At 51.0% G+C, this 17,131-nt stretch overlaps 1 protein-coding gene and 1 long non-coding RNA gene across 4 annotated transcripts in view; one reads left to right on the top strand and one right to left on the bottom strand.

The window, feature by feature from the left end:
• CACNG2 (calcium voltage-gated channel auxiliary subunit gamma 2) overlaps positions 1–3,916 on the top strand; it is a 53,873-nt gene extending 49,957 nt beyond the window's left edge. For both annotated transcript variants that reach the window (XM_068142362.1, XM_068142363.1), the window contains 2 exons: positions 2,707–2,847; positions 3,334–3,916. In XM_068142362.1, coding sequence (XP_067998463.1) covers positions 2,707–2,847; positions 3,334–3,869 — 677 coding nt within the window. In that variant the 3' untranslated portion in view covers positions 3,870–3,916. The remainder of the gene's footprint in view (positions 1–2,706; positions 2,848–3,333) is intronic.
• A 5,197-nt stretch (positions 3,917–9,113) lies between these two features.
• Positions 9,114–17,127, bottom strand: LOC137443046 (uncharacterized). Of its 2 annotated transcripts, none has more exons than XR_010987814.1 (3): positions 17,079–17,127; positions 11,340–11,388; positions 9,114–9,498 (listed from the first exon to the last, which is right to left on the bottom strand). It is a non-coding gene; the product is annotated as an uncharacterized lncRNA (long non-coding RNA). The 2 variants fall into 2 exon arrangements; XR_010987815.1 differs by lacking the exon at positions 17,079–17,127 and adding an exon at positions 15,919–15,933.
• Between the last annotated feature and the right edge of the window lie 4 nt (positions 17,128–17,131).

Here is a 17,131-nt window from a genome sequence, read left to right as displayed (position 1 = left end):
CCTGCGGCAGGGATGAAAGAGGTAATTTAAATTCTGTGAGGCTCATTTGTATGTGAAAAGAGGTGGATCTTATGCTGCTTCCTCTTGGTTTCTCAAACAGTTCTTCATCCACTGTAAATTGTAAATAACCCAGGGAGATTGCTTCTTTCAGATGCCTTTCTGCAGCATCGATCTCTTAATCGCTGTGTGGCCTCTGAACAACAGAGCTGAAGACTAGGGTTTGATCCAGTTTGGCACCGTGACTGTGCAGGTTGCCTCTGAGGCAGCTCTTGCAGAGCTATTTGGGAGTGAGGAAGCTGCTTGCAGCATCAGCTGCACTTCAGAAAAAAAGAGTTGGGGGAAGGGGGTGAACATCTCAAGAAGGATGGGGCTGCTCCCTCAGAGTGAGCAAGATCTGAAGATAAAAATTGGCTTAGCATCAGGACCTGAGGGTGTCCCCAGGATAGAGCCCTCCTTAAGAAAAAGTCAGGTTCAAAGAGAGATTTGGCAAATCAATAAAGAACTATTGGGTCATTCCTTAGGGAAATGGGATTTCTGCTGGCTTAGACCTAACTGGAGAGGGACCCCACTGAACAGCTTCTTCCCAGGACTACTGCTCATCTGGAGTCCCTTGAGTGCTGTGCATGGGCAATGCCTGGTGATACCGGCAAGAACATCTAGGAAGTGGTATATTAGTATCAGACTAGGTGATTCTCTCATTTGAGGGACCAGGATGATTGCAGAGTAGCATTCATGGCCTGGCTAGAAGGGCTTAGACTCTGTTTCTGCCAGCCATCCACCTAAGATGTCTTAGGCTTTTAGAAATCAAATGCCTATTGTCAGAGAGGAAGCAGAAGCATCCCTGCATTTCTTTGCTAGAAAACAACACGAGCTAGAGAACAGACAGATGATACAAGGGAGCATTCAAACACCATCAGGAGACCTCTTCCCTTTAGACCAAAGGCTCTGGACTTAAGACTGGATAAGATTCTGCCTCTCTTTTGCTGACATGGTCTTCCTGAGGGGCAGAATGCAGGGGCTGAGCAAGGCTGCTGTCCTTCCCCATCACATAATGCCTGCAGCTGCCCATGTCAGCCAGCAACTTCGTGTTCTCCCAACAGACATGAATTTCAGAATTAAGACCCAGATAGAACTGATGTGGTCAGGGCCAGGCTGTGGGACTGACCAACCATTCCTCTAGAAATCCTCTGAACAGCAGATGCCTGCTTGATGTTTGCTTACTGCCATTTAAGCTTCACATTGTCAAATCCCTCCTTGCTTTCCAGAAGCTATTAAGATGGTTATTATCACTATCCTGTTCCCTGAAACACAGCCAGGCAGAACTGGAAAGCAAGCAAGAGAGGTTTCTCCCTGCCTTTTTCATTTCCCATGCACAAGCAGTGGGCTAGAGTCCCCCTCAAGGAGATGATTCCTTGTGCCTGGTAGGATCCTGATGCCAACAGGGTCTTTGAAGCATGGTCTTTGAAGCCCACTTAGGAAAAAGTCCTCTGCTTGCTTTATAGGATTCATTCTTACAGGCAAGGAGGGATTAGCTTTCATCTCCCCTCCCAGAGATTTGTTCAGGAAGCATAATTGCACCAACTGATGTGATATCTTTCTTTGTCAAGCAAGGCTTCATCTCATACTTTAATGGCTTCTTTCCCCTTGGGAAGGGAGGAAGGAAGGTATTTCCCACTCTGAAAATACAAATATTGGCAACATGAACTCAGGCAGACTGTTGGTACCCACCGAACAGCCCCCGAGCAGCGTGTGCGTGTGTGTGTGCGTGGGTGCGCGTAGTACACAGCCCTGGCCTGCTCCCTGCGTGGCTATGAGAGAGTCCCCCCAGAAGCTGTGGGGTGCGTTTTCATGTGCCTCTGAGCACATACGTGCATCTGTGCCATTGCCCTCTGCTGGCTGAGCTCTTCACGTATCGACCGATGGAGAGCTTGCGTGTGTGGGAGCTGGCACATCCAGACCATGCCTGCCCTCTGGAAGGAGCCCAGTTGTTTAATCACTAGGACAGGCCCCGCGTTTCAGCATGCGGGGCTGGGACTTGCACTTCTCAGTCCTCGCTGCAGCCGCAGAGCAGTGTATGGCACCAGTAGCTCCTTCTCAGCCCTAAAATAAATAAATAAATAAATAAATAAATCTCTCCTTGAGATGCTTGTGCCCTTTCGGGAGGATTCGAGATTGAGCAGCTCCACAGGAAGCATTTGGGTTGCTGCTCTTTGAAGAGCAGGCTTGAGTGGCAGCACCCTGCAGGAGGAGAAGACAGATGGTGCCAGGGCTCCCACTCCAGCACACAGTCCCCCAAAAAGCGGGGGAAAAGACAGCATGAGCAGAGACAGGAAGCACAGGCAGGTTCCCAACTTAGCACCAGCCCTGCAGCCCCCAGCCCTGCAGCCTCCTCCACCTCCTCACACTGGACCAGCAGCTTTGCGGCAGCAGCAGAGCCAAGGCACGGGAGAGTTGCTTCAGATTGCTCTCTTTGACACACTTTGTTTCTCTCTCGCTCCCTCCCTCCACCCCCTGATGCCTTTATCCCTCCTTGAATTATTCCACACCCCACCCTGCCCATTACCCTCTGTTTCTCCCCTTTGCCCCCACCCACAAAACATGCTCTCATCACTCCATCCCCTCACCCTGCCACCATTTCCGTGCTTCTTTTTCCTTTTTCTTACACCTGTGTTGTTCTTTCTGTCCCTCTCCTTCTCTCCTCTGCAGGGGCTGTTAGAGCCTCTAGTATTTTCCCAATCCTGAGTGTGATTCTGCTTTTCATGGGTGGACTCTGCATTGCAGCCAGCGAGTTCTACAAAACCCGACACAACATCATCCTCAGTGCCGGCATCTTCTTCGTGTCTGCAGGTAAAGGGACACACCAGGACCTGATGCCCCAGAGATGGGCTCTGGGAGGTGGAGGGGGGCTGCCCAACTAGGGCATCCTGCAGAGGCAGAGTTGCCTAGGCAGGACTGCATGCATTTGTCATGCCTGATGAGCTTTATTCAGGGTGAAAGCAGCCCAAGGATGCCTCTCTGCCCTGCCTGCAATCTGGGCAGAGGCAGGCAGCAGTGCCCTGCAGACAGGGGCTTTTCTGCTGCTTGGGGGCTGCTGGAGGGAGGGAGTTTCCCTGCTTCCAGCATCTCTCAGAGACCAGTGAGGATGTGGCAGGCATGTGAGGAGGGTCTTGTTTAGGTCTCCCAAGGAAAGCTGCCCCTGGGGAGAGGACAGGTGGCTTGGTGCCCTCCCTTCCCCACATCCTGGAGGCAGGGGCTCAAGCCCATGACTCCCCCAGTGGCCATGTCTGACCTTCTTGACATCTCTCTCTTTCTTTTCCACTGGCCGGCTGGCAGGTCTGAGTAATATAATTGGCATCATCGTATACATATCAGCCAACGCTGGAGACCCCTCCAAGAGTGACTCCAAGAAGAACAGCTACTCCTACGGCTGGTCCTTCTACTTCGGGGCCCTGTCCTTCATTATAGCCGAGATGGTGGGAGTGCTGGCCGTCCACATGTTCATAGACCGGCACAAACAGCTGCGCGCCAACGCTCGTGCCACGGACTACCTCCAGTCCTCCGCCATCACCCGCATCCCCAGCTACCGGTACCGCTATCAGAGACGCAGCCGCTCCAGCTCCCGCTCCACTGAGCCTTCACACTCCAGGGATGCCTCTCCCGTTGGGATCAAAGGGTTCAATACCCTCCCATCCACAGAGATCTCGATGTATACCCTGACCAGGGACCCGCTGAAGGCAAGCACCACCCCCACCGCTACCTACAACTCCGACAGGGATAACAGTTTCCTCCAGGTTCACAACTGTATCCAGAAAGAGAATAAGGACTCTATCCACACCAACACAGCCAACCGCCGGACCACCCCGGTATGAAGCTGTCACCATGAGCTGAAAATGGGGCAGGAGCGGGCAGGAGGAGGAGGGGGTGGGCCGCGGGATGGGGAGGGTGGAAGGGGCAGGGGCCAGTAGGGGGGGGTGGGAAGGAAGAGGTGGATGTGCCCCCTTTGCAGGGGGGGTTGGGAACCTTCCCAATGCAAAAAAAAAAAAAAAAAACAAAAAAAAGGAAAAAAAAAGAGAAAAAAAATCCATAAAAAATAACAAAAAGACAAAAAAAAAAACAACCCCACCACCAACAACCAAAAATCCTAAACAAACAAGCAGATAAGCAAACAAGCAAGTGAACAAACAAACAAAGAAACAAACTAACAAATGCAAACGAAAAGGAAAACGTGAGGAAAGAGACAAGAATTTAAAAACAACAAAACAAAAAAAAATCCTTCCAAAAAAAAAAAAAGGTAAAAGAAAAAAAAAAAGGAAAAAAAAAGAAAAAAACTTTAAAAATCAAGAGAAAGAGATTTAAAAATAGAAATAAATTTAAAAGAAAATGCATGATTTCCCATGTACCATTATTTTAACATTTAATAAAAAAGAAAAACAGACTTTAAAATAAAAGGGAATGAAAGGGGGGGGAAAAAAAAATCAATTGACAATAAATGGAGTGGGAGGAGGAAGAGGCAGCTCTTTGGATTTTGGGAGGTTTTACTCTTTAATTTTATGGTTTGTTTCCCACATACCTTTACCCAGCACCAGCTCCTCGGGGGGACAGGGCATGGGGTTTTGGCTGGTAGCAGCTTTGGTGTCCTTGGACCGGTTATGGAGGATCCCTGAGGTCAACCTCAACCCCGTTCCGTTCCCCATGGGGATCTGCTCCACTCCCCCAGGATCTGTGGGGATCTGCTCATACCCCGCAGGTGTGTAGGGGTTAAAAGTGACTCCTGTGCAGGAGCTGATGCTGAGTCACCCCTCCACAGTGTCCCAAGGTGGGGGGGGGGGAGGGTGGTGTCCCTGCTTCCTCAGCCCTGGGGACCCTGGGGTTAACAATGACAGTGCAAAAAGCAAACAGACACAGTAAATAAAGATATACACACAGAGACAAAAACAACAAAAAAAAAAGGACAAAAAAAGGTTTCTTAAAAGTGGCAATTTTTTTAATAAAACAACAGCTATAAATAAATGTAAATATAATAAGTGGATTTACTTGCAAGAAAAACAGATAGTATTTTTTTTTCTTTTCATTTTTGTTTTCTCCAACTTTAAACTGTGAAATAAAATAAAACAAAAACAAAAAAAAAAGAAAAGGGAAAAAGGCAGCAGGAAGCAGGGTGGGAGGTGCAGGCGGAGGGTGGGGGGCTGGTGGGGTGAACCAGGGCTCTCATCCCTTCAGGAGGCTGCTGCTGCGGTGGGGTCGGGACACGGGAGGCCAAAGCTGAGGGCGGTGTGAGGTGGGGTGGGGGTGGAACTTGTGCACCCGTGGCCACGCTCACACATACACGCCCAGGTGCGTGCACGCTCTCCTGTGAATGCTCCAGAGGTTCCCCAGGGCAGCTGCGTGTCCCCCAAAACTGCCCAGATCCCCTTAGGTCCTACCACTGGGGGCTGCAGCCATGTGGGGGCATGGCAAGGTAAACCTAGCCACCCCCTGAAGTCACTTACTCCTTCCCTAGGCAGAGCCAGCCCGCCCCCACCCAAAGTCAGCCACTGGCTGCTTGGCTTTGACACATGAACTTCCCCAGCCCAAATCCCAGGGAGCTGCTTGCTCTGATCCTGAGCCCCCCAAGACCCGGCAGCCGTGCCAGGGAGAGGTGCAAAGCCATCAGGCATCTCCCGATGGTTTTGTCCTCATCCTCCCCTTGCCAGTGGGTCCTGGACTGCTGCAGTTTTTTCCACAGTAGCAAGGCGAGCCGGGCCCCCGCCATCCTGCCCCAGCAGCACTGGCCTGGCCACAGCTCACTGCCTCCCTGCTGTGCCAGGGGAACGGGGCATTGGGGGTGCCAGGAACCACTTTTAATCCAGCTCCCCCCCATGACGGCCGCTGTAGATAGAGGCGGGTGGGGAGATGGCGGCAGGGCAGCACAGGGGGTCCCTGTGAGTCACCGGCCAGCCTGGGGCAAGGACAGAGCCCCTTTTGGGACTCCTGCCGAAAAGCGGCAGTGGCCTGGGCAGGCACGAGGCCGAGGGTTTGCAGGATGGGGCCGCTGAGCCTTTCAGCAGCTCAGACCCACTTTTTGAGTATTTTTCCGTCCCCATTCCTGCTGCTCCAGTTTTAGGAGCCGCACAGTCCCCTGCTTCGGGTCCCAGTGGGGTTCCTGCATAAAAGCAGCCTGATCCTCCCCGTACCCCTCCCGCTACTGCTTTAACATCCCTTCCTTGCTCCAAGGTAGGGTGAGGGGCAGCAGTAGGAGGGGGTGACCCTCACAAAACAACATCACAGGGCCTGAGGAGGATGCAAGCAGCTTGGCTGGGTGCCCAGACCCTACTGAAATCCCCTCCCATGACCCCCCCCAAAGCCCACAAAAAAAGATTCACAGGGACGCCCCCCTCACCACCACAGATGCCCCCCAAGGAATAAATTAATGCCGGTTTCCCAGACTCCGGTGAGAGGCAGGGTGGCACTGGGGTTTCCATCCTCAGCCACCCTCACCTGCCCAACACCACGTGGAGCTGGGGAGCATTCACAGAGCTGCCGAGCGTGCCCCCAGGCCAGGCAGGAAAGGGAGAGTGTGTGGGCAGCAGGCGAGGGCTGGTGGGGAAGCTTTTTTCCAAGGATGTTGCTCGTGTCCAGCTCAAACCAGTACAAGAAACCAACCTCCATTTTCTTTATTTTGTGGTTTTTTTCAGACTGTTAAAAAGAAAAAAAATTTTAAAAAGAGAAAATGATAAAAAAAAAAAAATTCCTGGTACATGAAATAAAGATTTTTTTTTTATAACTTGGTCCTCGGTTATGTGAATTTATTGGGGAGTTTTACCCTCCTACCAGACCTGCAGATCCAGAAACGGGTGAAGTGACAGCTGGGCAGGGAGGTGAGAGCCCAGCGAAGAGGACTGGGCTCCTGGCATGTCCCTTCACCTCCAACCCCCCCCACACTGGCAGCAGGGGTGCCAGCAATGTGCTGAGATCCCCTCGATCCCCACTGAGCACCCACTCACTGTGAGACCTTCCATGGCTTTCTGGAGCAGACCACGATCCCCACCAGACCCTGTCACCACCAGCTCAGAGAAGGAAGGGCAGCCACCTGAGTGACAAAGCCTCTCAAAGTACAGCTAGGGTCTGACCTGTTTCAGGTAAGTGAGACCATGAGCTGAACACACAGGTGGGATGAAGAAGGTTAATCTGATGACAGCAGGTGGGGAGCAAGGTAAAGGCACACCTGACAATGTGATCAAAGCATGGCAGTTCTCCCTGCTCCCTGCCTTGCACTCAGCATCTGGATTGGTACCAGCACTCAGCATCTGGATTCTCCTGGCTGGCACTTGTGGGTCCCCACTCTGGCTCTCCTCAGCTCTCCCTTCCAGCACAATCCCCTCCATCTCACCCCTCAATATCCCCTCATACTCACCTCATACCTCCCCAGCATGCCTGTCAGCACACACATTTCATGGGCCAGCCAGCAGTATTCTTCAGCACTGAGGTAATTTGGGCCATGCACCACCCCATTTCGGCTCCCCCTCTGGGGACCTTTCCCAAGAGCAGTCTCATCAAGAAGGAGGGCACAAGGAGGGGAGAAGTAGCAAAGCAGGCCAGGCACTGGCTCTGGGGGACACCAAGGAGCTCCCAGCCCTGCCATGCACATGTCTAGGACACAACCACCTCCCCACTCCGTCTAGCTCACAGACCCCAAAACCTTTTTGTTCCCTCCTCATCCTCCTTCCTGGCTCTGGCACACACAGGTATTGATAGGATGAGCTAAAGAAACCCTTCCACATCTTTCCCATCCTCCCTGCAATGTTTCCAACCCCAGCCCAACTCCAGCTCAATGAAGAGCTGGGGGCAAAAGGGTGCTCCCTTATCACCCCCCAATGCCACTGGGACACTGGGGAGATGTAGCTCCATTCCCCACACGATGCCCAGGTCAGAGTAGAGGGGGTGCATGACTCAGTCCCTGTACACAACTGCATGAGGTGCTCTTTCCTTGCTGGGTACAGATGGTCTTATTTTTAATTCTCTGCTTCTCTCTTTCTCCTTCTGGCTTTTAAAGGCTGGGCTTTATCAGGCATGGGGAGTGCTGCTCAGGTGGGGCCAGCCTCCATGCCATCATAATTAATACAAATACTTAGCACATATACAGCACTTTTCATGTGCAAAGCACTTTTCATGTGCAAAGCACTTTGCAAACATTAACTAATTAATCTGCCATATGAAGTGATGTCTTAAAGGGGTAGCAATGAAAGCAAAGGTCTTCTGTGTGGGTGGAAGCACTCATTACCCCTCTCTCCCAGGGCATATTAATGCTTAGGTGGGTGTGAGAACCTACAATGTTACCCTGTGCCCATCCTGGAAAACTTTCCCTGCCCAAGGCCCAATCCTCCCAGTAATGGGAGAGGAGAGCCGGCAGTCCCTTTGCAATGTAGGTAGTATGACTGGAAATGCAGTAGGCAAAGTCTGCTTTGATATCTTCAGCCAGGTCCTCATTGCACCCCAGCCCCAGAACCTCTCCTGGTGCAATGGTCGTTGCCTACTTCCAGGTGCCAGAAGACAGCAGTGCCCAGCTCTGCATGGGGCTGATTTCTGGCAGCCCCTGCTTCTGCATCTCAGGACACACTCTCAAATGCTGGCCAGGGATGGATGAAAAGCAAACAGATGTATCTTCCAAGGAAAGTGCTGCCCCACTTAGGTAGAGCAATCCCCTAGGATGGCTCTGGCAAAGGATCTGCACTTGAGAGGGCTTGCCTCTGCCCAAGGGATGCTGGACAGTGCTGGCAACAGTGCCAAGTCTTCCCTCTCCAGGAAGGCAGGCAGCACGGCGGAAGAGTGGGCTTCCTTTAGGGGGTGGTATGAGGCAAGGGAGCGCTTCCTGCAGAGCAATGCCTGGCTTCTGGTGCTGGTAGGTCTCCCTCAGCGCTCCTCTGCGGCCTCTCTCGTATGGACCACAGGGCTGGCTGAGTTTTGCTTCTGTGGGAGACATTCTGAGAGCCCCTCATGTGGGGAAACCCAGATACTCACCTATTAAATTAATGCTGGTCTTTTAACAACATCATTGAAATGGCTTAAACACCTAGGAGCAGTAATTAGTAATAATGGTTTGGTAAGGGAGGAAATTAAGACCCAGGTATGGAGACCAGTACTTTTCTCTGCAGATACTTTTTAGTGCCAAATGATTACAGAGAGAGGCCAAACATCACACAAGCCTACTGTCTTGCTTGAGTGTGAGGTCTGACACAGGGGAGGATCCACATACCTCACCTTTCAAAAGCCAAGCACTGAGGCCAGGTATGGAGAGAATCTGAAGGAAATCTGATGGAGGAAGGGTGTCTGTGAGGAGGTACAGTCACCCTAATGGAAGCTGTTAGGTAAGTAAGTCTGGCAAAGGGCAGGACAGCTGAATGTCCTGGAGGTTTGTCCAAGGGTAGATGTGGCTCCAGATGACTCAGCATCCCCTCCTTGGGTGTTTTCCAGCTGCTGGGTGCTTCTCCCCTCCTCTGCCCAGGCCCTTCTGGACACCCTCTGGAGAGACAGAAGGAAAAGGCAATGGTTTTGGTAGGGAAGGGAGGCAGAGGGAGGGTAAATTTTAGGAGTGGTCAAGGACATATACTGAAGAGGATATGAATTAAATGCCACCAGCCTGAGTTTTCCTTCCAAGAGTGAAGAACAAGCCATCCCACCTAACTAAACTGAAGCCTAGGAGTAGTATCCAGTATCCCAATTCTCACTCAGGAAGGACATTTACAAGAAGTCCCGACCAAGCTGAGTGTACCCACACATTCTGGGGGCTCTGCAGAGCTGCAGAGCAGCCGTGAAGCCAAAATGTCCTATGGAGATGGAGAAACTCCATCAGACCAGGACATGGGACAGGCCCTACAAAGACTTTTTCCTGGGCACCTGTGCTCACGAGGGCAGGACAGACATCTGTGATGTCCCAGTGTCCATGGTGGATGCTCCATCCACTGGCTGTTAGTAGGGTGCTGAGCATCCAGCTGCAGTGAAGACTACAACAGAGGATCTAGGACCCCAATGGGCCATGCTGCTTCCCTGCAGGCTTAGCAGCAGAGGCAGGAGACTGGTGGCTGGATGCTCACCCAAGTCCTCATCTTCTTGGGCTACAAATCCGAGTTTTGACCTGGCTCTGGCAAAGCCAATGCAGACATAAACCATTCTGGCAGAGCCTTGTCACTTGTGCCAGTTTTACACCGCAGAGAGGAGTAACGTGTGAATGACGCCAAACCCTGCTGGCCTCATTTTGCTTGCCCTTTATTGAAACCTCCAGGCCATGAAACCTGGGCAAAGAAAGACCTGGGTCCAACAGCTCATGTGTGCAATGAGCGCTCAGACAAGTTGGCCTCAGCATCAGTGGTTGGCTCCTGGCATTGTGGAAAGTCCACAATGAAGCAGCTGGCTAGCCTGGCACTGGTAGCTTCAGCAAAGGGGTCAAAATATGCAGGTATAGGCTGAGTCCCAGAAAAAGATCTGCAAGGGCAAAGCACTGGGCTTGGGAAAGTGTTGTCTCTACTGCTGCTCCTCCTGCTGCTCCTGATTCCCTCAGGGATGGAGAAAACAAGGGACTTTGCTCTCTAGGGACCTGTCAGTCAGAATCTGCCACCACCGTTTAATTTGCTGAATTTATGCCTGCCAGAAGTGCTGGCCTGGCTGCCCGTTCCTGAGCAGGCAGTGCCATCCTGTGGGATGAGCTCTGCACAGCAACGGAGGCTCAAGGCTGCACTACGCGGGAGCCAGAGGAGACACGCGGCTCCCACAGGAGACACAGCAGTGGGACCTTTGCCCAGTTTCCCTCTGGTGTGCAGGGGCCATTTTCAGTCTGCCAGGGCTCCCTTCATTCCCCATCTCCTTCCAGCAGGAAACCTCAGAGGGACACAGTGACATAACTCATCTGGACATGGGGATTTGACTCACTCCTGCCTGGGACAGACTCCAGCCTATCCAGAGGCAGGTACGGTTTGAAGGGGGGAGGGCAGACAAAAAAGCTCTTAACTCTGAGCTTCGTGCAGCCACGAGGTTTGAAGCAGCATGTCTGAGCAAGCTGCCTGCCATCACCAAGCCTCCCCACCTCCCCAGAATTTTGCAGCTTCTCTGGTCTCCAGCTGGTGCCAGGCCTGGGATTGTCCAGGAATGCTTAGTGGGGAGATACTTCAAGCATGCAGACAAATAAGCAATCCTGCTGAGCGGTTCCCAGGTCAGGAAGACCCATGGCTGCCCCACATCTCCTCTTGCCCCTGCTGCTCTCTCCCGAGGGCCTGGCACTGCTTGTGGGTCCTTTTCAGAGTGAGCAGTGCAAGGAAGGTCCCTTCCCAGCCCATCCTGCAGAGAGCACAGAAAAGCCTGGACCTGACCTTGGAAGTCAGCTGTGACCTTGGGAAGTGTCTCATCTTGAGGGACAGCCTGCAGACAGAGAAGAGAAAGAAAGACCTTGGGCTGCTGCAGTGTGAGCTTTCTGGAGCAAGGCTGAGACTGTGCATCCTTCCCAGCTGCCTTGAGGTGCCCGATGCCCAATGGGGGACATACACAGCACAGCTTTGCCAGAAGGTACAAAAGCACCCGGCTGACTCCTCCAAAGACAGAAGAGAGCAGATGGTACTGAAATCTGCTCAAGAGGAGAGGAAGGAATAGCCCCGAGGCTCTGTACTCTCTGTACCCCAAGAGGCACATTTGTCTCTGGCCAAGCGTGTCTGCCAGCCCCATCTCTGACTTAGCAAGGGGCAGGGGAGAGAATGGCAACCACAGGCTCACTGGGCTGCTGCATGTCCCTTGCCACTCTTCTCTTTGGTGATGAATATACTGAGAGTCCCTGGGAGAGGAACAGCCTGTAATACATAGGTAGCATCTGCATTCGACTCCTCGCTGCCTTGATAACTAGGTCTTGCACAAATAGGGTTTGACTCCACTCCTTAGCAGAAATCGCTTGGACTCTCTGCCTCCTGATGTCCTGCTCGCATCTCTTTGCCTGGCTGGCATAAACAGCAAGCTTTCCAGAGGAGGGACCTGCCAGGCACCACCATTTGCAGAGCATGCTTAGCCCCACAAAAATCATGATTTTTCACAGAGGTTAGCATAACACTGATGATGTTGAAAGAGATAACTGTGGGTGCTTCTGTGCTGGGCAAGGGCCCTCAAAAAGAAAGCTCATGTTGCCAGTGGTTCTGCTCACACACAACAGGATCCTTCTCAGAGCAGTGCTGAATATAACTCAGGCACTGGAGAACCGCAGGGCACAGAGCAGGGCTTCCACAGCTGCAAAGCAAACCGCTAACTCAGTGGCGAGAAGGCACAGTGTGCCTCACACGCTACATCACCCGGGGCCCCATCCTCTTCCCTGCTGTTGGTCCAGCTGGATCTATGCAGCATTTCCCAGATGCAGCAGCCGTGACCTGCTTCTGCCTCTGTCGACACGGTTTGTCATCACCATGATAGCTTGTATCTCTAACGTATTTCTCCATGGTGAGGCAGGGAAATGTTGTTGCTCCCTGTGCAGCATGGAGGTACCAAGCTCCCACTGAGGAAGCTTACATGGGTGGTCTGGAGGACAGCTGCAGAGCAAGGATTTGCAGTCTAGCCTGAGGACTCTGAAGCTCATACCCCAGCCACTGCACCAGCCTTCCTCTCCTTCTGCAGGCTTGGAGCCAGCAGGGATGCTGTTGGTGCCAGCTGCTCTAATTGAGCTTTGTAGAATAAACTTGTGGAATTAGCCTGTTGGCTGCTGGGATAAAATCCAGCACTGAGTGCAGATCAAAGGAGGCAATCTTGCTGACAGTTTGCAAGGAGACAGCTGGACCCAGGCTCTCTCTACAGCTCTGGAAAGGGTAGTGTTTGGCAGCCAAGGAGCATGACAGACACCATCTCTCCCATGATACACACAGTCCAGGCACTGATAATCAAAGCTAAAGAAGCCTTGGGAGAGAGCTGTCACATGCTAAAAATGGTCAGTGCAAAGCAAGACAAAGCACTACTTCAGAGAAAGACAACTTTTGGGTCTGCCATAAATTTGTGACTTTCCCTGGTAGCATGGAAGGAGCAGGCAATGCAAGGCCAGGCTTTGAGCCCATCCTGCAGAAGTAACGTGATTTAAGAAGGGGAAGCCTGCCCTTGCCAGGTTTCTGTCTGTCCTTGAGGGCAAGACTGGCCCAGCCTGCATGGGGAGAACTCAGCATAGCAGGAGGAGGAAGAAGGAGAAAACCTCGCAGTTAAAGCACTACCTCCTACCAAGGATAATAAACTCAGCACATTCCCTGTGTGGACCTTACTGTACGGACATGGCTGGTCGGAACACACGCAGCGAATCCGCCAGGTGCCACCTGCTCTCAGCCCCACCAGATTGCACAGGCAGCAAATTAAAAATCAGATTCGCAGTATGCGCACACTAAAGTTGCTTTATGGACATTTTTCCAGGGTTCCTGAAAATCCAATCAAACATTTCCCCCCAAAATCTGGCAAGCAATTGCCACATGAGGAGGGTACCTTTATAGTTCAGCTTCCAGGGCACCCGGGAGAGGGCTGAAGGCACTGGAAATGAGGCCATGCATCATAGCAAAGCACCTGGCCTGGAAGAACAGCACACTGAGAAAGCAGATAAAAGTGCAATGTGAAAAATGGGATGTGAAGAGGAAGGCAAGGGAAGGACACTGGGTTTCACAGCCTGTGAACAACCAGCCTGTGGCAGGAGCCAGTTCATACATGGCCAAGGTCGATTGCAGTAAGAGCCCACGAGCCACCAGTGAGCTCTGTGGCTTTAAAGACGATGACAATGACTTTGGAAGAAGAGGCTGACCTGAAGACATGTGTAATCATCAGGATCCTCCACAGGGGGAAGGTGTTAAGGCTGAAGACTATTTCCTTTGTTTTCTGGGTTTTTCAAGAAGCAGGGGACAGTAGAGACTAAGCGTATGGCACAGGCATGCAGTCTATTTGTTGTTTAGTGAGGAAAAAGAACCCAGCTCACTATTTTTTATGCATTTGTTATAAGAATGAGAAAAGGAACTACTGGGAAATGGAGTTTTAATGTGAACATTAGTTTTCCAATACTTGGCTGCCTCTTTCAGTAAAAGTACAGTCATGCAAGCTGGAAATCAACACCTATCTTAAGGCTTTCTGAGGCAGAATGGGTTGGGTGCTTGGGCTTGCTTTTCCTCATTTAAACCTTGGCAAACCTCTGGTGATGCTAGCTGAACATAGTGTCCACACTCAGAAGGTGAAGCCTGCTGCTCAGTGAGCAAAGCCAGGCCACAGCTCTCCAATTAGCCCCAACTGCAGCAAAAGCTGATGGTGGTGAAGGCCTCAGGCTGGGGCAGCCATGGTGCTGGAACATGCCTCTCTTTACAGATCTGCTAACACCAGCACAGAGCCCAAAAATTAAATGGGAGGCAAGAACAGAAAACCAGATGGGAGCAACTTATCCTGGCTGTTCTCATGAGCATCTTCCAGGGAAGAGTGATTAGTCTTATTAAGTGATTAATTAACTGATGAACTGAAATTGTGGATCAAGGATCAAATGATTGCAAGCAAGTGTATTTTGAGTGCTTTTCCGGGAAATGATGTATCTCACGTGTGCCTTTAACGGAAGACAGCATCCAGGTGGTGAACGGTTTGCCACGGGGCAGGATGAGAGGCGCACGCAGCTGTGGGGTCCCAGCCTCAGCACGGCACAGGAGATGGGACATGCAGTGCCTGGTGCAAAGAGAGACAGGTCCACTCCCTCCCCTATTCTGGTAAAACTAACCTAAACCTTTCTTTCCCATGATAAGAAACTGGGGAGCTACATCCATGCCCAGAACAGCATTTATCCTGCACTGGACATTCCCTATACATGCTGTCTCCTCTGACCAATGCCTGTAGCAACTCTGTCTCCTGAAAAAATATGGGCTAAGCCCAAACTGCACACGATCTGTCATCCCTGAGACAGCAGCAGTGTCACATTCTCTTGTAAGCACCTCACAAAGACTCAGGGGCAAAGAGGAAGCTGTGGGAAATTATTTTGGTTTATCAGTCTATTTCTCATTGCTTCTCTTCATTGCTTAGTCTACTTTCCTCTTCACAACTTCTTGCTCCTTTTACCACCGTCTCTTAAGCAGTCAGTCACTCTAAGCCCATTCAGCCCACTCATCTCTGGAGGGCAGAGAATGAGTGCTGTGGATAGCACCCTAGAGCTGGGATAGCACCCAACCACTGCCAGCAACCAGCAAGACAGTTCCAGCACTAATGATGTTTGTCTCCAAAAAAGCTCTTTAGGTGAGACAGTTACAAATTGTGTTTTATAAACTGTATTTCTATAAGTGGATTTTTTCGCTAGCGGGGAAAAGTGCTTTAATAATCCCACTTCTGATTAATGGTAGGGTGTCTTGGCAAAGCAGAGACTGCTGTAGCTTCAGTTCTTTCCCGAGGAGGAATTACAAGTGGTAAATAAAGAAGAAAATGCACACCTCTCTGCCTGGAAAATATTGATCTAGACTCTCCTCGGATAAAAGATAGCCAGGAAAATTCTCTAAAGAGTTTGTTTTTAGCCTGCAAGCTAAAGAAATCTGTAAACAGGATCTTGCTCTTTTGCGGGGTAGTGAAAATTTCAATCACTCTGGCATGAGGACATCTGAGATTTAATGATTTATTACCCTCACTCCCCGAGAAAAAATACTATCCCAATTACAGAGGCAGAGATCTGAGGCATAGCTGTATTAAATCACTGGTTCATGGTCTCTTAGAGAGGCTGTAGGGCTGAATTCTAACTTCCAGCCCGAGGTCTCTCCTCCAGCAGGTTAAGGAAAGTCATCAGGGACAATGCAAAACCTTGAATACCACTTTGAGAACACAGCAAGGGCAACTGCAATTCCCATTTTTCATGCATCTTTGCCTCTCAAAAATCAAGTGTTTGTAACAACCTTTAGAGTCAGCTGAATGATTCTACAGCTATAACCTGAAAATCACCTGCTTTTCTGCAAAACCATTGCACAGTTTGGAGTACATCTTTATTTCAAGAGGCTGTGTGTGAGAGAAAATTAAGAGGCTTAGCATTAAGTCATGTTTCTTGTTATGACATATGGCTTTATTGATATACTTCCTTTCAAAAGCCCTGCAAGTCTGTTCTTTACCAGGGGTATACATTTCTGAACTGCCACCTCCATTTTTGTCCATGAAAACAGGAATTTAATGCCCTTTCATGTCTGTAGAGCTGCCTGGCACAACCAAACGGGGACTGCACACTAGCTGATGAAATCTTCATGGGACTAAGCTGAGGATGGGTATTCTTCCAACACGATTTCAGGTCTGGTAATTTGAATTCAATGTATTTTAAAAAATAAATAGATAAAGAGATTGTGCAGTCCTTTATGTGGTCGTGAAGCCTAAATTATCGTCATGACAGTAGAGGATGTACAGGAACTTTGTCTGACCACCCTTCTCATCCGTTTGCAATCTGGCACGTCCAAAACGAGACCACCAAAACCACTGCAAGCAGACCGGAGGCTTAATTACTTCTGCTACAAGTTCCACGTTCCTAGGAATTTTAATCGTCATTACCACTGGAAAAGGTATTTCTGACACCTCGCCATTGCCTGATCTGCCATGCTCTGCCGTGCTTTCGGCAGACACAGAAAACGTGTCCCTTCCGTTAGTGACGACCGGGTACAAACCCGATGGCTTTGCCATGGCTCACCCCCGGCTTTTCTACTAAAAAGTCGAACTCAAGCTTTTTAATTAATAGGGCGAATTTACTAGCATTAACGTCTCGCTCTTCCCACTCCCACACATTTTTGTTACTAAGCGGTAATTAAGAGAGAGCGAAAATCTGAAGGCACATCCACGCCAGAGCCAGACGGACCCGACCCAGGCACACGCCGCGGAGGACGCAGCCTCACGGCGTGCGTGGGGCACGGAGCCCTTCCTGCCGGGCCGGCCCCTCGCAACACGGAGAGGTGGCGTCTCCGAAGCACTCAGACACCAAACCGGACACAGAAAGCAACTCCTGCAAGCGCGCCCTCACCACGGCCACCCTCGGAGGAGCGGGCCACAGCGGCGCTCGACTTCACCTGCCGCCCGCGGCAGCTCTTCTAGCCCCACACTCTGGCGGCTCTATGGCCATGACGTACTGTGTACTCCAGGGGGACGCTTTGCGGCAGCTGCGCTCTGCTCCTCTGCGTTC

The sequence above is a fragment of the Melanerpes formicivorus genome, unplaced genomic scaffold, assembly GCF_026170545.1.
Source record: "Melanerpes formicivorus ecotype bairdi unplaced genomic scaffold, bMelFor1.0.p_v2 SCAF_8, whole genome shotgun sequence".
Taxonomy (NCBI): Eukaryota; Metazoa; Chordata; class Aves; order Piciformes; family Picidae; genus Melanerpes; species Melanerpes formicivorus.
This window is presented reverse-complemented; position numbering and strand designations above follow the sequence as displayed.